At 39.5% G+C, this 22,037-nt stretch overlaps 1 protein-coding gene across 13 annotated transcripts in view; it reads right to left on the bottom strand.

Annotated features, from left to right (window-relative positions):
• Positions 1-22,037, bottom strand: part of fto (FTO alpha-ketoglutarate dependent dioxygenase) — a 255,315-nt gene that overhangs the window by 155,381 nt on the left and 77,897 nt on the right. For 11 of the 13 annotated variants that reach the window (XR_009787382.1, XM_061765574.1, XM_061765576.1 and 8 more), the window contains exon 7: positions 9,280-9,399. Coding sequence is in view for 12 of the 13 variants with exons in the window: in XM_061765574.1 (XP_061621558.1) it covers positions 9,280-9,399 (120 nt within the window). In the remaining variant the exon portion in view is untranslated. Of the gene's footprint in view, positions 1-2,619; positions 3,430-6,983; positions 7,144-9,279; positions 9,400-22,037 lie in introns of those variants that run through there. The other 2 variants (XM_061765582.1, XM_061765585.1) reach the window with 2 other exon arrangements.

Genomic DNA, 22,037 nt, shown 5'->3' with positions numbered 1-22,037 from the left:
TACGTGTAGTTACTTGGTAATTTTTTTATTTTTTTTTGCTTTGTGTTGCGAGGCAAAATTTTTGTTACGAGCAAGCTACATACATGTAGCCAATCGAGTGAAGTGAAACAACTGTCAAAATGCACTTTCAACCGTTTATTGAATGGTACAAACCGTCAAACACACAAATACAAAATGAGAACACTAGCAAAGAACTACAGCAAGGCAAAACTCAACTTTAGTCATGTTCCTTTTTTTTTTCTTTTTTATTAACCTGTCCTGTTCAGCTGCATGGCCTTGCAGAATAGTGGATCTGTATGCCTTTTGTGCTGGGAACAGTTTTGCTGTGCAAAAGGGGAGTTTGAAATACGTCCTCTGCTTATATTTTTAATTGTTTTATTATTCAGATGTTTACTGAAAATGCACCCAGACAGAAAAGGGTTTTCGGGGAAAGACAGAGGGACAGAGTGGACAAGGGGAATATGGGTGCGAACCACAGCAGAACAATCGTGAGACAGTCTAGATATTTGAGCACAAGTAACATTACAACAGTCGTGTTCTTATATGTGGATGGGGGGAGGACACACCCAGTGAGGACTTACAATAACTAACCAAGAGAACAAGATGAGAAAGGACAGAAAAGGACAGGACAGGATGTGGGAAGCCAGCAGGGGACCCAACCAGGGGGACACCACCAATCCCCCAGGACCCAGGGAGGTCCCGAGCCCAACCGAAGCACCCTGACCAGTCCCAAAGGGAAGGGCACAAGTACCGGACCACTGAACCCCACTCCCAACCCCCCCCCACACCCGCTCCCAGCAGGCCCCACCGCCGCCATCGCCGCCATTGCCCCCACCACCCCCGGAGAGCATGGAGGCCCCAGCCACCAACAGGGCCCAACACAGGAGCCAGCTGCCATCCAAAAACAGTCATAGCCCGCCAAAGCAAGCCCATGTTAAGCACCCGTCCTGAGCAAGGACAGGCGAGGGCACCAAGAGAGGGGAGAGGAAGGTGGGGCCCAAAAGAGGGGGGGGCTCCGCAGCCTGACAACCGTGATGTTCCTGATGTTACTCACTAGGGCATGCTCCATAAAGGCACACATACATCACTGCAGCTGTTGTTGTGGCTCAGCTGTCCCAACATACACAAATTACTCTTTATACTGTAAAACCAAATTACAGTGGGTAGTGAAACTATTCAGACCCTTTAAAATTTTCACTCTTTGTTATATTGCAGCCATTTTCTAAAATCATTTAAGTTCATTTTTCTTCATTAATGTGCACACAGCACGCCATATTGACAGAAAAAAAACGTAATTGTTGAAATTTATGCAGGTTTATTAAAAAAGAAAAACTGAAATATCACACAGACATAAGTATTCAGACCCTTTGCTATGACACTCATATATTTAACTCGGGTGCTGTCCATTTCTTCTGATCATCCTTGAGATGGTTCAACACCTTCATTGGAGTCCAGCTGTGTTTGATTATACTGATTGGACTTGATTAGGAAAGCCACACCCCTGTCTATATAAGACATTACAGCTCACAGTGCATGTCAGAGCAAATGAGAATCATGAGGTCAAAGGAACTGCCTGAAGAGCTCAGAGACAGACTTGTGTCAAGGGACAAGATCTGGCCAAGGTTACATAAAGATTTCTGCTGCAATTAAGGTTCCTAAGAGCACAGTGACCTCCATAATCCTTAAATGGAAGACATTTGGGATGACCAGAACTCTTCCTAGAGCTGGCCATCTGGCCAAACTGAGCAATCGGGGAGAAGAACCTTGGTGAGAGAGGTAAAGAAGAACCCAAAGATCACTGTGGCTGAGCTCCAGAGATGCAGTCAGGAGATGGGAGAAAGTTCTAGAAAGTCAACCATCACTGCAGCCCTCCACCAGTCGGGGTTTATGGCAGAGTGGCCCGATGAAAGCCCGCATGGAGTTTGCTAGAAAACACCTGAAGGACTCCAAGATGGTAAGAAATAAGATTCTCTGGTCTGATGAGACCAAGATCTAACTTTTTGGCCTCAATTCTAAGCTGTATGTGTGGAGAAAACCAGGCACTGCTCATCACCTGTCCAATACAGTCCCAACAGTGAAGCATGGTGGTGGCAGCATCATGCTGTGGGGGTGTTTTTCAGCTGCAGGGACAGGACGACTGGCTGCAATCGAAGGAAAGATTAATGTGGCCAAGTACAGGGACATCCTGGACAAAAACCTTCTCCATAGTGCTCAGAACATCAGACTGGGCCAAAGGTTCACCTTCCAACAAGACAATGACCGTAAGCAGACAGCTAATATAACGAAGGAGTGGCTTCAGAACAACTCCGTGACTGTTCTTGAATGGCCCAGCCAGAGCCCTGACTCAAATCCAATTGAGCATCTCTGGGGAGACCCGAAATGGCTGTCCACCAACGTTCACCATCCAACCTGACAGAACTGGAGTGGATCTGCAAGGAATGGCAGAGGATCCCCAAATCCAGGCGTGAAAAACCTGTTGCATCATTTCCAAAAAGACTCATGGCTGTATTAGCTCAAAAGGTTGCTTCTACTAAATACTGAGCAAAGGGTCTGAATACTTATGGCTGTGTGATATTTCAGTTTTTCTTTTTTAATAAATCTGCAAAAATGTCCACAGTGTCTTGAAGTCCAAATTTGATGACTTCTGAGGAGGTTGACCTCCGCTGTAACCCCAAATAACCATGTGAGCAGGGATCGTCTATTAATTATTCCTTTACATCCAGACACACAACACGGGAATAGGATGAGGGGAAAAAAAGTATATATAGGTGTGACCAAATTGATGGAAAACAGGGACTGACAGACCGGGTTAGCAGAGAAGAGGCAGACATAGCCCCAGATACCACTTCCTGTTTGTTACATCTTGATGTATACAAACGTACTCCGGCTGGAGTGGATCCCGTTTATCATTATGAAAGTCTATTAATTTTTCCTTGATACAAAAAGACTTCCCTCTAACAAGGCTGACGTTAAAGCGGGGAGAACGGGAACGGAGAGTGGAAGAAGAGATTTCGCCACCGCGGCAGTGAGATGAGCCGCCACTGAAGTCGGGAAAGTGACAAATTAGAGGTGGGGGGGGAGTAGCTGTAGTGTACAGAGCGAGAGCTGCTAAAGCAATTAAAGTCACGCTGAGTGCATACATTAGCATCAATGGCGCGCACGCGCACAGAAACACACACACACGCGCACACACACGCAAGACAGGAAGATGAAAAATCAAAAGAGGAGGATGGGGTGCTGACACGCACAACAGCACGCCAGTATTTAAAATACTCTGCAAGACGCCAAACCTCTTTCTCTGCCTATTGTGCATTGTGACTCATTGTTGCAAGTTAAAGGAAAATGTCTCTATTCTGTGACGGCCTTGATAGCACACTCCTGAGGGAACCAGTAAGACAGGTCAACGCCGATCAAGGGGGAGTGAAGAACCTTTACGTTTAAAAAATAAAAGAATTAATAAAAAATTACTTTACATCGAGAACCTCCCCACCCCCACAAACACACACACACACGCACAACCTTTAACAATAGGGTCAATGCCCAAGTGCAACATTTGATTTTCAAAACAATGAGGCAGGTCATTAATAGACGAGGTGAAAAGTGTATGGAAAACATAGTTTGTGATAACTCATTCTAATTTAACATTATTACAGTAATCCCCTACTATATAATGGCAAAAAACACGAGTAATTGTCACCCCCCAAAAATTGCCTAAATAGTTTAAATCTTAAATATACTGCAAATTATGATCCAGAAACATTTATACTGTCAGTTGAGATGTATCACATTAACCTACTTCTTTGACACCAATTGCTATTTCCAGAGGGATTTGGTGGCAGAATGTGGCATCTTAAGGCATTTCAGAAAAAGTAGAAAAACTACAAAGCTACATAGCTTTCAGCACATAGCTAGGGCTAGGTAGTACAGAAGAAAATGTGATAATAAAAAAATAAAAAGTAATTTATGTAAGGACAGTTAATTAACCAAATATTTCATCAAATTTACAAAATGATTTAAAAAATATAATCTTAAATTTCATAATGCACAACAAATCATCCAACAGACAGTCTTAATTGATTTAAAAATGAATACAAAGAATACAATAATAATGAATACACACATACATTTTATATACCCTACATTTTTTTTTGCGGGGTAAAGCATCCAAATTAATCCAACCAATACTACCAATGCTCGGTGGGCTGTATATAGCAGGGGTCCATATTTTGCCCACTCCTGTACTAGCCTGTCAGTTTGTTTCTATTATAATGAATTCAACAGATTGCCAGATACATAGCAAGTGTATTTATCTATTTATGTATGTATTTTATTTCATTTTTTTTTTTTTTTTTTTTTTAATCAGAATGTCATTCAATTGAAAGGAGGAAGCATTTGCATGACAACAGGCTGGACGCCGCCCCAGGGAGAGGCAGTGACCATAAACTAAGGGAGGGTGGGCACGAGCGCACCACCGCCACTGTGACAAATGCACCCCTGTGCGCTAAATATGACAAAAAGATGGAAAATATCTTTTTCTTTATGTTTTACAGCACAGGTTGGAACCTACGGCCCGTGGGTTATTTAGCGCACCGCCGGAGCATTTGATGCAACCCCTAATATATAAAACCTCAGGGGAACTGTTAAACATCCAAATGCTCATAATATAGAATCGCAATAAAAATTTCTTTGATCATCGCATGTTTTCATCACAACGATATATGTCCATCGAATGACTTTATAAACACTGAAAGGTTCCCCACAAAATTACTGTGAAAAAAATGCATTGTATTCATATAAAATGATATGGAGTGGAGGTCATTTCAACAGCTTTACAGCCAGGTGTTGGCATCCAAATAAATGCAATAAAAAAATGTGTGTGTGTGTGCGTGTGTGTGTGTGTGTGTGTGTGCGTGCGTGTGTGTGTGTGATGCGGAGGTGGGAGAAGGAGGGGGTTGAGCCTGATTTAAATAACTCAAGAGAAATGTGTTGTGATCTCACCACAGCCCCCCCTACTCACCCACTCCCCAAAAGAAAAAAAAAAACTATAAGTCACATGCATGAAGTGCTTTTCATCAGCGTATGGAAGAGGTCGATGCACGGGGATGTAAATATTGCTTGCCAGAGCAATAAATGCTGTCTTTCATCACGACACCTGAATTATTATGTTTGTGTGCCGGGCAAATGTAATATTATTTTTGCATTGACTCAATGAATGGACAAAATAGTGGGAGACGTAAAACAAATAAAGAAACAAGCAGTATATTTATGAAAACTATTTTATTGTATTTCAATCTAGCTATACTATGAAGCGTCTCTCTCAATTTTTTTTATTAGACAAACAAAGTAATGGTTTTTTTGTATTTTAATAAAACAACACTTTCATTATTTTTATTATTCATCTGATATTTACTGTATCTTTAGATTTTTGTTGTATTTATTTATGTGTAAAAACTGACCTTAAATTCCCTGTATTAGATCAAGACTCTAGTGCACAGGGGCCAGATCCGGCCCGCCACATCATTTTATGTGGCCCGCAAAAGCAAATCAAAATTGCTCATTGTGTTCTGGTGTAATACCATTGAGATATTTGCAAGCATTTTTTTGTTATCAATCCCCCTTTGAAAAGAAATGTAATAGTCAAAAAACATGTTTTGATAGGCTTCTGATTTCAAAACTGGTTATCCATCAATGTGTTGTGCATACTGTATGTAATTACAGTATATGAGGTAATCTTTCATTTATATGGGTTCACAGTTGTAGCGGCCCTCCGAGGGAAGTTATAACTTATATGTGGTCCGTGACAAAAATTTGTTAGACATTCAATTGACACCCCTGCTCTAGTGCATGGAAGACATTCAAATGGGGAGAAAATACACATCCTACTTATGAGTAAAATGATACTTATGTTGATAAATTTTAATATTTTTAAAATTATTTCTTTCAATTATTTGTATGGTTCATTTTTATCATTTATTATTATTTTAAACTGATCTTAAATTGTATTGTACAAAGAGCACATTTATTGACATAGTGACATTAATGTGGCAAAATTTATCTGACTTGCATTTTTTAAATTTGTGCTATTTTTTGTGTAATTATTTTTTTTTTTTTAACTGAACTTAAATTTGCTGATTCTCATGTACATTAGGTGATATTATGGTTATAAATATACTAAATGGATATTCTTATTTTATTAGTGCTATTTTAAATCTTTTTTAAAATAACCTAAATTAGTACATAAACTACATATGGTTCCTTGTGGTAGTATTATATCAAACTATATTGATGTTTACAAATATACAGAATTTGTAACCAGTTTCTTTTTTTTTTGGTAAACTTGTTTTTTTTAATTGTTTTTTTTTATTAATTTTAAATTCACTGTATTGAATTAAGATGCTAGTAGTGCACAGAAGATATTCAAATGTGGACACACGCACGTGTATATACAGGACTTCTTTCTATTATTTCTATCAACCTTTATTCAAAAATGAAATAGTAGAAAACTTTATGCAATGTTTTATGTTGTTTTTATTTTATTTTTAATGATAAAAATGTATGTTTATACAACTTATTCAAATCGTCTGTACTGCATTGCTGTCTTTCGAGTGCAGGAGAGAATTCCAAATGTAAACACATATACACACAGGTTATGGTTTACTTGGCTGCTCCTCAACATTAAGAAAGAGCTGGGTGACACTGCAACACAAGGGGAGAATGCGAGAGAGAGAGAGAGAGAGAGAGAGAGAGAGAGAGAGAGAGAGAGAGAGTGAGAGAGAGAGAGAGAGAGAGAGAGAGAGAGAGAGAGACCTCACATTTCACTTGATGCCCTTCTCTAAATGCGCCTCCAAATCACACACTTCATCTTAGGGCCCCCAGAGGCGGCACTCCAGATGAGTTTAGCTCCTGCTCCCCCCCCCAAAAAATTGTAAAATTCAAAAAAAGATCCACCCAACCCACTCACCGACTGCCAGGCAGTGCTTGGACAGTGAGCGGTTGAGAGAGCTATGGAAAAAGAGAGGAGAGTGAGAGAGTGGAGGTGCTCTCAGTCTTTATCCCAGCCTGAGCATTAGATGCGATTACTGCTCAGCTCTGCACACTGACACAGACTGAGAGCTCCTCGAGTCACTGGCGGTGGGCGAGAGACTAAAGGAAACACAGGGAGAAAAGAGAGATAGAGAGGTAGCAAAAGCGATCGCATAGGAAGAAGGGAGAATGCTTCAGTGATACAAGAGTGCCCCCTGCTGCTTCTAGCATCAAGCCAGTTAACACACACACAAACACTTTGAGACCAAGCATAGCGTTCTGTTGTGTGTGTGTGTGTGTGTGTGTGTGTGTGTGTGTGTGTGTGTGTGTGAGAGTGAGCGAGTGTGACTGTGTGTGCATGTGTGGCACATGTGTACAGCACGATGCTGGAGACTTAATTATGAGTGTGACATTACAAAGTGATTCCTTTACGGTGGTGTCTGACTAATAGCTGCGTCCCTCTGCAATAAAAGCGTCTGCGAAGCTGCGATTAAACAAATGACACGTCTTTAAGAAGGCGCCCGTCCTTCATGTCACTATAAACACACACACAAACACACGTCCCTCCCCACTCGATGGGCATTTACTGGGCACCACGTCATTTGATGATTTTTGTGTTAACATCACAAGCAGACGGCATTTACGTTAGTTAATGCGTTAATACTGAATGATGATTTCATGGTGATTTTTATATTGATGATACAGTATGTTATTTTTTTGTGATCATTAGTGTTTTGATTGTGTTGCTCTTTGGTAAAAAGCATGGAGGAAGAAAAGTTTGTGTTTTTTGCATAAAAACGAAAGCTCACCATATTTGGCGATACATGCTTTTCATTTGGCATAGATTATTTGTTTTAGTAGTAGCAATAGCAGTAGTAGAGAAATATACTAGTTTATGTTTATGCTGGGTTTTTTTCAATTTTGTTTCTCTTTTTATTTCTGCTTTAAAACTTAAAAAATTTTTAAAGGTGTGTATTTTCTTTTTATATTTGTTCTTCTTTAATGCCTTCTTAATTAATTCATTTATTTATTTATTTATTGTATTTTGTTTGTGTACTTTTATGTAGTCAAGAAGTTGGTAAGGAAGTAAGTATGCTGCTTAAATGCCCAAATTTCATATAAATCTGAATATCCAAAATTTCAAAGCTAAATTCTAGGGGAACACCCAACACTAAACGCCATAATCATCACAATCTTCTTTTTACGCGTTTGACAATTATGAACATTAAAATGTGTGATGATTGTCTTTTTATGTGCAAAATAAGCATAAGATTTGGAACTTTTTTGCTTCTTTTTCTACAAAACAAAGAAAAACAAATTCATAACATTGGAAGATTTGCATTTGGAAGAGAGACATACTGGTTATATCTTACAGTGGAAAAATCTCGTACAATTGTGGATATCCAAATTTTGTACAATTCATAATTTCAAACATTTTAAATTGTACGAAATCTGGAATTGTACAGAATTTGTCAATTCAGAACTATATGAAATCTGGAAATTTAGAATGTACGATTTTTTTCCTCATTCCAAAGCCTCTCAAAAGTCATGTCTCTAAAATGTTAATGATTACAGCAATAGCTTATTTTTACATTTTATTACACGTTTTAACTGCAATTGGCTGGTAGCCAGTTCAGGGTGTACCCCGCCTCTCACCCAGAATCATCTGGGATAGGCTCCAGCATGCCCGCGACCCAAGTGAGGATAGGCAGTACGGAAAATGGATGGACATGATTTAAAATGTTAAAACGTGGCAGAACACCTACTGGTAATGTAAATGTAATGTAATCACTACGGCGTCATGTTGACACTTGAGTGTTTCATTCTTCTTTACATCTTACTATTGACCGTTATTTTACACGTATTTTCACACTTGTGTTGACACCTGCAAATGTCAAATGTACAGTTAATTAAGGTTTTGTGATGTTTCATCCCAGAACCAACCATTTCTATTTCCATCATTTCCAATGGGGAAAACTATATTGAAATAATGGACAAAGTGGATAAGTTTTATCCCAACAATGTTTTATGACTGTAGTTGTAATTCGTGGTGTTTTGAAAACTGTTTTGGACCATTCAAATAAAGGCTGCCTGCACCAATCAAAGTATACAAAGTATCAGAGATGTCAGCGCCAATCAAAAGTGAGCATTAACATCTTTCCCTTGTTCTTTGATACAGCGTTTGTGTTGGCTCTAATTAGATTGTGCAAGTGTACTGTTTATGTTGAGTTGGTAAACATTATATTATAAGCTCACCATGGTTTCCATGAGCTTCCAGTCCTTCTCCAGCTCTTCCATGGGATTGCTCCACCAGCTGCAGAAGCGCGTGTAGCGCTGGCCCTGAAACCAGTACTGTCGCAGCCACTCAAACTCCACCTGCATGCAAACCGACACACACACACACACACACACACACACACACACAATGCTTTATTGTCTTGGTGGAGTAGATAAACAATAAGCACCCCTTTTTTTGTTTTCGATTATTAAATACAATTAATCCGTGGTGTAACCATGAACCAGAAAATTATGACAATTTAAGGCGAGCTCACTATTCTGTCGTCTTCTTCTGTTCTTTCACGTGATTTACTTTGTGACAGTAAATTACCAAAGTCAACTTAAATGCATTAGTGTGAAATAATGTACTACAATCATGGTAGATTTCATGCTTGTTCCAACCATTACTGTTTCATGTGGGAAATAGGAATTGGGAAACAGCAAACTGACCATACAGCCGTACAATACAGTACAGTACTGGCCTTTATCTTATGTCAGTGCAAAAAGAAAGTAAAGATATTATCATGACAGTCATGTTTAAAAAAATTTTTTTTTTTAATAAAATAGAGATATTTAGCACATCCGCCTGACAGTTCTGACGTTGCGGATTCAAATCCAGGCTGTGGCCTTCCTGTGTGGAGTTTTCATGTTCTCCACCATGCCTGCGTGAGTTTTCTCCAGGTATTCCGGTTTCCTCCCAAATTCCAAAAACATGCATGGTAGGTTAATTGAAGACTCTAAATTGTCCGTAGGTGTGAATGTGAGTGTGAGTGACTGTTTGTCTATGTGCCCTGCGATTGGTTGGAGACCAGTTCAGGATGAACCCCACCTCTCATCCAAAATCAGCTGGGACAGCCTCCACCACACCCAAAACACTAATGAGGAAAAGTGGTACAGAGAATTCATGGATGGATAAAATAGAGGCTGTATCGTTGCTTTCCATGAGGCTCAGAATTTAGCAGGATTTTACACTATTAGTGGCAAAGTGTAGAAATGTTTTTTTGTACAAATACAAACAAAAGAGCTCTGTTTTTAAACCAAAACATTTCAGTGTTGATTGACCGCTTCGTTTGACAATTACTCGTTCTTTCGTGCTGCAGGGCTCGGTCCCTGTCTACTAACTAGTAAACTCAATCTAGTATTTTTAGCGTACCATAGCATGTCCGCCATTACTGACAATAGTCAAGTAAAGGTTTTGTAACATTACACTCTAAACTGGGGGGTTTGATACCGATTACTTTTGTGAAAATAAAGAAAAATTAGTGTTTAGTCATTTGACAATGGTCTAATACATGTAAAATAGACATTTAATATTTTGTAAACTTTCTTACTAAATTGTGAAAACCCAACTTATTTTTTTAAATGTGTTTTTCATACCAATGACTATTATGAAAATAACTACAGTAATGCCTGGATCAGACTACAAGACAAATTTTGTCTTTCACAATTGCACTATGTCAGACTACTGCCATTAAATCTTGCCGTATCTTGGTCAGACAGTGGCAACACTATACGTGGCAACACTACACGTCATGTATTCCAATACCGTCTTTAACGATCACTGGGCTTTATCTTCTCAAATCAAACACTGTCGGGAAGGCGTGACCAGAAAACGTCTCACCTTTCACCGCAACCGGATACAACCGTTACCTGTTGTCAAACAATGCGCTAAAAGATAAATAAATACAAAAGACGGGAAAAAAACATGCAGTGTCACCGGACGTTTTGGGCTATCCATTCAAGGATTCCTTGAGCTATGTTCACGTACTGTACTTTTAATACTTTACGACTCGCAAGCAGGGTACAAAACGTTATGGAGCAAGCTCGTGCTAGCACCAACATTTGTACATAAACACGCTGACGTTCTATTGAATCATGCTCAAAAGCTTCGGTAAACATTTGTAAATGTTTGTGCGTGTAAAAAAATGTTGACAACAGGGACCAAGTGTGTTGACAACGCCAAGCACGGGAGGCGGAGCGCCGGTCACAATATGCATTCCTATTAGTCGACGTCAAGGTTTCGCTGTCGGAGAGATGTCATTGATATGTCACATTACACGGAAGATATCACAAAAAAGAAAAATCAAACATGCTAGACTTTTCATTTTGGTGTCGTAAGGCTATCATAGGGCCAAATCGCTGGTCGTGGATTATGTCTGAAGAGGTTTTGTTGTTCCCGACAAAATATCTCGGGCTCGATCTGGGAAATCGCCAGCAATAGCTCATTGGGGATAAAATCCTGCAGTATGATCTAGGCATAAATATAACATTTTCAGCTTACCATCTCCACCAAGTCAAGTAAACTTAAAATTGTAAGATTTCCTACAAAAGTGGGTGTGTTTTTAGTATTTTCTTTAATTGCTGAGAATAGTGTGATTTAACAAACTGAATGCAACACACTCATCAAAGTCTTACCCACTACAACACCTGAAAGCTCTGCCCACTTCCTACTATCCTGCTTCTCTTCCCCTCATGCCTCGTTTGCAGATGACAGTCTCGCCTACCGATCCGCTCCCGTCTCCTCCGCTGGGACTGTTTTTTTGTTTTTGTTTCCCGCTCTTTTGAAGTGCTGATTTAATCCTTGCAAGGACGTGGCATATAGCCAGGTGTTTCTAACCGTGTGCAGGTTTTCATGTGTTTGTTCTTTGCGATGATGCTGCCTTGTGCCCTTTGTTTGCATCCCTGCCTAAAAAGTTGCCGGCGTAAGCGCGGATGTCAACGAGCACCCCCCAATTGCCGCCAAAGCAAAGATGTGACGACGACGCCGTTCTCCCCCAAAATGTCCTACAAAGCGTCATTGGCAGCCTAAACAAAGCAAGTTGTGCTTCATTTTGACAACTGTACAACAAAAAGTGGAGTCGCAGACATTTCAAATGGGATCCGGAGCGCCATTGTTCCCTTTGTGAGAACTACTTTGTTTACAGTTCTTCTAAAGAAGTTTTAGCTTGCATGTAAAACAGGCCCTGTTTAATGTTGCTTTGCAAAAAGTAGCGACAAGGCTTTGGCAGATGAGCTCTTCTGTGACATATGTAGGAGAACAAAAAACGTTTTTTTCCCCAAAATAACAATTTCAAGTCATTTTTGTTTCTAGAAACAATGATACTTTGAGAATGAGGTGGAAATATCAAAAGAATAAAGTTGTATTTTTATGAGAAAAAAGTAATCTTTTCAAATAAATTCAGCATTTTGGGAGAGAGAAAATTATAATATTATAAGGAGAAAAAAAGGTGTTCCTTGACCTACGAGTGACATCACTTCAGAGTTTTTCGAGAATTACGAGCAAAAACAGGAAATAAATGACAGAAGCCTACTTCATAACAAGTAGCCGTTTGGCAGATATGAAGAATTCTTCAAAAAGAGGCAGAGTGCTTGCTTTAAGCTGTTTGTCTTTTCCTGTTGAGGTTTAAACATTAAAAAAAATCACAGGTTGTGTATTTAACCAAAACACATAACTTACAAACATCCACTATCTTAATGTTAACAAACAATGCAAAATGCCATAAACAAACTCTTTCAAAAAAGTGTCTTCAAGCTATTTACTGCCACTCCCAATTGAAGTTGACTGTCAAACTATACATAAAAAAAAGAGACGTACACGTGCATTTGAACAACAACAAAGCTTTGCCCTAAAGTCCGCTAGCTTAATAATTTCCATTGGTGTATGAATGTGTGTGTATGAAAGCGCTTTGGGCACTGTGATAGTGTAGATAAAGCGCTATACATGTACTGTACAGTCCAGTTACCAGTTACCATTTACCATTTCATTGGGGAAAGATGATTTGAGATACGAGTGTTTTGTGTGGTCATGAAACAAATCAAACTCTTAAATCAAGGTGTATTGTGAGAAATAAATCCAACGCAACATAGTTGTAATTTTACGGGGAAAAGTCAGGAATTTGCATACATATTTTATTAATAATAATATAATATTCTATAATAGCACAAGAAATGCCTGAAATAATTAAGTTGTAATGTTTCAATATATATATATTTTTTTTGGGGGGGGGGGTAATTTTTCAAGAATAAATTAATAGTATCATGAAAAAATAGTTATAAAATTTCGACAAAAGTCAATTTTACAAGAATGAAGTTGTAATATTTCAGAATCAGAATCATCTTTATTTGCCAAGTATGTCCAAAAAACACACAAGGAATTTGTCTCCGGTAGTTGGAGCCGCTCTAGTACGACAACAGACAGTCAATTTACAGAACACTTTGGAGACAGAAAGACATTGACAAAAAAAAAAAAACAGTCACTGAGCAATGGGTTGCTAGTTGTCTGGTAATGCCGGTACATTATTTTTTATTTTTTTTGACAATTGTGCAAAAGATGAGAATAAATCCATAAATCATGCGAAAAGAAGGATATTTTAGGATAGGATAAAATAATTATATTTTTCAAGAAGACCGCCAAATTATGCAAGAATAAAGTAATAATATAAAATAAAAATCAAATTTCACGAAAATATCCATAGATCTAGGAAAAGCCTACGAGTTATGAATGTTATGAGACTTTTTTTGTGATTAAGGTTAAGGGCTATACAAATAAACTTGACTGCATTTACAAGAATAAAGTCTCAATATTATAAGAAAAATATGAATTTTACGAGCATTAAGTTAATAACGAGATAAAAAGTTGCTTAGAATGTAGCGCAATAAAGAGAAACACAAATGTATACCTGTTAAAATGAGGTAAAATGGAGACTGTTACTGTTTTTACTTATCAGTTCCTATTTACAGCTGTTGAACTTTTTTTTCTTGTATGATTGTTCAGATTGTAAAAATGTTACTAAAGAAATTGCCTGTACAATTCACTGATAAAAGTTTCATGATCATGAACATTTATACAGTATGTATTCCCATTAGTTCCTATGGGAAAAAATTGTCTTGAAATCTGTAAAAATCTGAAGTTCGACTTTCGAGGTTCCACAGGTTCTAGTTCTTGCTTTTTTTTCCTAGTATGTGATGTATTATCTAGTGTAGAAGCAGCACACAGGATCATCGCTCTGATCCCAGCAGGGATGACATGCAAGGACCAGGCTGTGGCGGCACCACTCCGAAGCCTCTCAGTGGCTCCATACAAGCCAGCCTTCAAAGAAATGTCATCCTTTATGCTCCCCTGTATCCACTCCCCTTCGATCACCACAGCTCAAACAAACAACAAAGCCACCGAGGCCCGATATCGGACATCCTTTCCCCCCTTTTCTGTCTTCTGATTGTCTGCCTGTCCTTCCGCCAGGACAAAACAAACTGCTTTGAGTCGTGGTGGACTTTCTGGAGTAGTGGCATTTTGGACTGGAGCGTCCAGCTGGGCGCTACGATGGCGGACGGATAGCGAAAAAAAGAGTGTTGTTGAGGTTGGTTTTTCCTCAAGCGGCTCCCCCAAGGCGGTGGCTGTCATCTCCCCAGGTGATGGACACACTAGCTACACATTAGTCGCACGTTACGCCACCTGGCTGCCCACTGTGGCCAAAAAAAGTCAAGTAGCCTTTTTTCTCTTCCATTTAATGAGGCACATTCTTTTTTTCTTGATGGTATTCCCTGAGCGGACCCAATCAATTTCCAGAGGGACGGGGACGGGATGTGGGTGGGGGATAGGACCTGATGAGAGTTGAATCGATCCCATTGAGCCGACTTCCCCCAGAATAACCTCACAGATCCGGTAGAAAGAAATGCCACACACACACAAACACACACACACACACCATGTCACCTTGTGCAAGTGACTCCACTTTTTGTTGCAAGTGTGTGGCCCAGCGCTAAAACAGCATAGTTGTGCTAAATAGTTCAAACTTCAAGCCCAGCAATATAACTCTAAAACATTGATTTAAGAGTGATATCTCTAAATGGATTGTATTTGGGTTGATGTACTGCCTCCACGAGAGAAAATACAAGTCATCCTAAAGGTGGAACACACCCTTCACAGTCTGAACCCTCCGAGTTCTCCCCCTAATTGCCATGGTAACAAATTTGTAATCAGCATTGGCCCTGCAATTGAGCGGGTGCGCAGTGCTCATTTGGCATGCCACATTACAGCCCACTCTAAACAGCCATGCTCACAGAAACCTCACAGATTGGGCAGAAAAACTGCCACATACAATGTTGCCCACACCCCTAGTCATCATGGTTACGTTAATAAAACAACAACAACAACAGATTTTAGAGCGAGACCTCTCTGAATCTCTCTCAAAATGGACAGTGTTTGGGTTGAAGTGCTGCCTCCATGAGTGAAAAGACAAACCATGCCGTTTTTACGGTATGGTAACTTACTTTGTACCCCACTAGCTCCGCTCTCATTGTCATGGGAACACAATGGCCCTGCAGTAAAGGAGAGGCGGAGTGAGCAGTGGCTCATGTGCATGAGACAGGCCCGCCCGATCAAAGGCTCCAAAGAGAAAGTGGACAATAATCCTTGGGGTATTTTGACAAAAGCATCCAACAGACACCTGGGAATTGTTTCAAACTGCGAAAAAAATAAAATAAAATGTAATGTCTATGTTTACATCCTCACGTTACCCTTTTTCACAGTTACACTGCAATTTACTTCATCATTGTAGGTAATTTTTAAATTACATTTATGTATGAATCCACTGATCCATCAATTTTCTATTGTGCTTGTTTGTCCTCATTAGGGCAGCTGACTATCGGTGAGAGGCAGGGTATAACATGGACTGGTCACCATCCAATCGCAGGGCACGCATTCATATTTTGGAGTCTTCACTGAACCTAACATGCTAGGTTTTGGGAAGTGGTAGTAAGCTGGAATGCCCAGAGAAAAACCCACACTAGAACTTGCGGAACAGGGCCAAAAATCAACAAATTGAAATGAATGAATGAATGATCAAATATGTATATTAAATTTGAAAAATACAATTACATTTTTATAAGTCAAATATGTCAAATGCATGTCAAATACCCAATTTCAGAGAAATTGCAGACTAACAAGGTCAAAATTTTAAATCTGAATCTAAACTTTTATTTATTATGGACTAAATAATCAGATCCCATAAATGTTCTTTTCTAGGATATTATTTTGTTCATAATTTGAGCTCTTGTATTAGCCTCAAAACAAGTCAATAGTATGACACCATTGGTTTACCCTTCCGTTTGTGCAATACAGCAAACAAAGAATGAACACATGAATTAAAAATAATAACTGTGTCACACAGACTACATCTGGCACAGATCAGCAGGAGACACACTTTAAGAGATTACAACAAGATGTCGTACGCCCCTCAGGTGAGGCATTTCAAAGCCAAGCAACAAGACCTTGGAAGGTCACGTGCACACTTCCCCCATGAACATGTGTGGTAGGGGAAGAAGCTCGTCCCCCTCCCTTCAATATTTACCAACATCATTAGCGAGGAGGGTCCCTGAGGGCGCTCTGCCACACACCCACCTGGGAGGTGACACAGTAGCTTTAAATGGGACAAGGCATTTGCGTCTGGGATTACCATTTCAAAGGTAAAACATGTACATGGCAGCCGTGTGGTGATGCTGCGTTGGGCCCCTCCCGCTTTGTTCACGATAAAAAAAATAAAAAAATAAATTTAAAAAAAAAAGATTATATATTTTCCCAAAAACTATCATGATAAACATTAACATTGTTGCTGTATTTTTATTTTTATGCCTCTGAAATCATGAAAACTAAAGCCCACCTTCGAGCTGCAAGACTGTGTGGTTGGTCCGCTGAAGATGAGCCCTTCACCTGTCAATAAAATATATGTTGACATTCACTGAGGTTATGCTTAATAAAGAGTTACCTTTCTCGTGTTTGTGTTAATTGGGGACTAGCACACAAAACAACTCGGAGCGAAGCCCTGATGTTTTAAACGACTTAGCCGCGGTGGTGCTAGCGCGTAAGCTCACGAGCTGGCGAACATAATAAAGAGTTAACTTTCCTGGGTATGTTCATTGGGGACTCACACAACAACTCGGAGCAAAGCGCTGATGTTTTAAATGACATTGCTGCGGCGGTCGCAGGCTGAGATGGAGCCTAACCCAGCTGACTTTTGGGCGATATCAGGGCAAATCCATGTTTGTTTTGTTTGTTTTTAAACAACAAAATAATTGTCTATTTCCTAAAGCTGGAGAATGTTCCAAATGTATAGGTATAGGCAGGCATGGTAAACAAGTTTATGTCACAACCCTAATAACAATGGTGGACTACAGTCCGGTTGTAGCCACTCTCTAGCAAAGTGCACCATGCCAATATTGGACTAAAATATGTCATTTTCACATACAGTGTAGAGTAAACCTCCACCGTACACACCACCTAAAAGTGCTTATAATTGCCTATACTGGTTTAAACTGTAAATATACCACAAAGTATGATCCTAAAACACTTTAATATTTTAAACTCATCGTACAATAACATTAAAAAGAAATGGCTTACAGATGTTTTTTTTTTTTTTATTATTTTAAAATGCACTGGTGTGACCATTTGACCATGCACATACGCCGAAGACTATCCGTAACTTCTACTTGCACATGCGGTGAAAACTCTCCGTAACTTCTACGAACAACTTACGTGAAAGTTAGGTCCTCCCCGACATACAAAGATCTGTTTCTCAGTAGTGATGTATCACTTCAACAATACTTCCTTGAGAACAATTACTAGGCCATTTTGTGGCATTTTAAGGCGATTAAAGAAGGAGCACAAAAGACGCAAACGTTTAGTTTTTTAGCACATAGCTTAAGATAGTTTAATTAAAAAATAGCCAACTGTGAACAGGCAGAAAAGTATAATCATCACAATCAATCATAAATGAAAAAAGGCATGATGTGCAAGTGTATGGCACAACCAAAACAATAATTAACCAAATCGTTGTTGCAGCGCTTGTGATAAAAACACATCTTTCCAGCTCAGCTGCAGTACTTATGTCAAAATTGTAATATATAGACTAACAAGTATAAAAATAAGATTCTATCAGATAAGATTTTGGATAAAACAAGCAGTCTGTGCACAAAGGGTTTCTTTACAAAGGGACAATGCCAACTACTGGCCTGGCATGCATATTACAGTCTTATTCTAATACCATGAGACTTTTCAAACAAAAAAGAAAAAAGGCAATGTACTGTGTGTGTGTGGTAATGTATTGCTATCCACTATTGGGCACTAACTTACCTCACCCTGTACTCCCACTGCCTCGTTAGCAGGTGCTAGCGTTGCCGTTAGCACTTTCCTTTGTTAAAAGGGCCCACAGGGCGGTGCTCGGGTCAGGATGCCTGCACGTCTCAGGCTTGTTCACACTGCGGTCGTCCATGTCAAACACAACCTGCGCAATGTGCAGCCCACCGCATGCCAAATGTGGAGCGCCGTCATAAATAACGTTGCTAACAATACATCATTTAAGTGGGTGTTCTACTCTCATGGGCAACTTCAAACAAATGGCCACATCGATCATTGCAAATGCCAAGAGGGGGCCCCCGCCAGCCCCCTCAACTACCCACACACACCACTTCACCTCAACACAAACATTAACATGCAACTGCTCTGTTAAAAATAGCAGGCTGCGTTCCTGAATAAATCTGTCTGGACTGCAAAAACTAGTCTTAAAACCAATAAAAAAATATAATTGGGAATATATTAATTGATTTAAAATATCTGCCAATAGAAAATGAAAGACCCCACCAATGTATTAAAGCGAGTGTATTTATACTACCTACACCAATAAAATCATGGTACTTCTTATTTTAACTCCTAACCAGTAATATAATCTCAATAACAAGTTAAATACGTTGATAAGCTATTTAAGAAAAAAAATACTTGAAGCAAGTGAAACAAAATGCCTGGTGAGAAGAAATATCTTTGCAGACAAAGAACAGGCATATTTTACCTTAATTTGAGATATTTAATCATGGTTAGAGTTTAGTTTTTCCAGGGTTGTCCTCCTTGCGGGAGCCCGTTTATGCTAATCCTGGCAAGCTAGCAGGTGTTGCTAACTCAACTGGCTTATGTTCTCCCAATAAACACCACACACAAATGCAGCCCTATTGTTTGGCTGCACTGAATAATTAATATTGTCTGCAACCTTTAAACAACCTTACATCAGACTCATCCGTCATGCCGTCCCGTTGAGGGTCCCAGGATACTACCGTAGGCAAAGATGCGCGGGCCAGGGAGCCCAGGTGTGTGTGTGTGGGGGGGCGAAGAGGTGAAGTGAGATATTAACCATTGGCCTGCGGCGAGCTAGCGCAAGGGGGTCTCCGCTGACCCCGCAACACCCTGAGTCGGAATCGCTCATTGTTGGGAGTGAAAAGGGGTTAGCAAGGAGTGCCGGGGTATGACTCCATCTTGAGAGCACATATGGGGAGGTTGTTGCCATACAATCCATCACAGGCTGGGGAAAATGAGAACAACCTGGACTTTGAGGTGCTGTTTCACTGAGTGGAAACAAGTAGCTAAGTGAAGGAATGAGAGCGAGATGGTTCTTTTCGGCATTTTTAACATGCTAGTACAGGGCCCCTGGGCACAGTCCCATGGTGCAGAAGGAAGGGAGGGTATGTAAACCAGGATCAAATGCATGTTTAAGCTAAGCACTTCCTTTGATACGATTTTTGAAGCTCTGCAGTTCAAGGTTTGGACACACTTTACACCTGAAGTCCAGTTTGTTGAACTTAAGCAAAACTCAAAGTAATCGACAAAGTCAGAGCGCTACGCCCGCCTGCTAAAGCACAGCATAAGACTTGTCAGACTTGACAAACTAGACTAGATGCAATCGTTCTTCGTGTCATTTTTTTAGAATCATCGCCGCTTTGCATTATAGATTTTTTTTTTAAATAATCAACAACGAACTAATCCACAAAGTCAAGCTCCCACAGGAGAGCAACGGAGACGTGTCATATAACTAATGTCATTGCTGTATACAGCAGTAGTTATTATCACTACTACCTTGCCACAATAATAATAAACAAAACGACTCAATATAATCCACAGAAATCACAGCCCAAACTGCACTCGCTCACGGATAGGCACAATGTAGACGAGGCCCAATTTTTCCCTGTGCCACAGTTATTAACAATCATCACCACCTTGCACTAAAAATTAAACAAAATAACTTCAATTCATCCACAAAGTCAAAGCCCAATGTACACAGCAAGTGTACATTGGGCAAGTACAACACAGTCGCGTCATATCATGAGTGTGATAATTCCTTCCGCTACTTATTAATAGTCACCGACACATTGTATTACAGAAATAAAAAATGCCTAGAAATAATCCACAAGGTCAAAGCCCAACGTACACTCGCTCACACACAAGACTATCCAGACGTGTCAAATATGTGATCGTACCTCACGGCAGTTATTTATGTTGGCTACCACCATCATGTACGGGAAAAAAAAGAACAACTTGAAATAAGCCACAAAGTAAAAACTCAATGTATACTCGCTCACACACAAGCACAATTTAGACGTTTTATAATTAATGCTACCATTCCTTGCTCCAGGTATTAAACATCCCTGTTACCTTGCACTGCAGAAATACATAAAATCTTGAAATAATCAACAAAATCAAAGCCCAAGGTACACACACTCAACCAATAGCACAATGTAGATGTGTCAAAATATTTAGGTGATCACAGTAGATATTAACAATCACGGCACCTCGCGCAATAGAGATAGACAAACCCACTAGAAATAAGCTACAAAATCAAAGCCCAATGCAGATTCAATCATGCAGAAGCAAAATGTAGACGTCATTCAACTAATGCAATCGTTCCTCAAGCCACTTTTTAACAATCACCAAAACCTTGCACAATAGAAATAAACAGAATGAGTCAAAATACTCCACAAAGTAAAACCCAACATATGCTCCCTCACGCACAACGTAGACATTTCACATAATTAATGTGATCATTCTTGTTAGAACAGTCTAAATGGTGTCTGCTTAAATGCTTACTGTACTCTACAGTGCTTAAATGTTGACAAAACCACACATGGTTTTAGTTGAAATCAATTCTATTCTGTATTGAAAAGGGCATCATTTATTCACATGATGTCTGATGTGTCCCATCTGCAGCTGGTCCTGAACGATTTACTTTACCAAATGCATGACAATGTGAGCCTCAGGACATAAAAATTAAAATTAAAATACAAATCTAAAAAAAAAAATCATTCAAAAATAAAATACAAGAAAAATAGACATACTTAAATAACAAAATAAAAACAAAATAATCCTTATCCTTACTAGGGTTGCGGGTGTGCTGGCGCCTATCTCAGCTGACTCTGGGTGAGAGGCGGGGTACACCCTGAATTGGTCGTCAGCCAATAACAAGGCACAAAATGTATAAACAAACAATCATTCACACCTACGGGCAATTTCGAGTCGTAAATCAACCTACCTTGCATGTTTTGGGGATGTGGGAGGAAACCGGAATACCCAGAGAAAACCAACGCTGACACGGGGAGTACATGCAAACTCCATACAGGTGAGGCCGGATTTGAACCCCGGTCCACAGAACTGTGAGGCAGATGTGCTAACCAGTCGTCTACCTTGCCGCCCAGACATACACATTTAAAATAAAATATAAAATGCACAAAAATGACTAAAAACAGACATTGATTCTGAAAATAATTAAATAAAAAAATAACAATAAAAAAAGAATAGACAAATGTGCATTTAAATGCAAAGGCCCCAACTTTGTATGCATTCAGTACGCAGTAATTCAACAAACCTAACAAAGTTGCTAATCAGTACTATGTTGTATTTTACGGTACAAGGCCAGAGATTACTG

The sequence above is a fragment of the Phyllopteryx taeniolatus genome, chromosome 2 (genome assembly GCF_024500385.1).
Source record: "Phyllopteryx taeniolatus isolate TA_2022b chromosome 2, UOR_Ptae_1.2, whole genome shotgun sequence".
NCBI lineage: Eukaryota > Metazoa > Chordata > Actinopteri > Syngnathiformes > Syngnathidae > Phyllopteryx > Phyllopteryx taeniolatus.
Note: the sequence above shows the minus strand (reverse complement) of the source record. Positions and strands in the feature narration are given on the sequence as shown.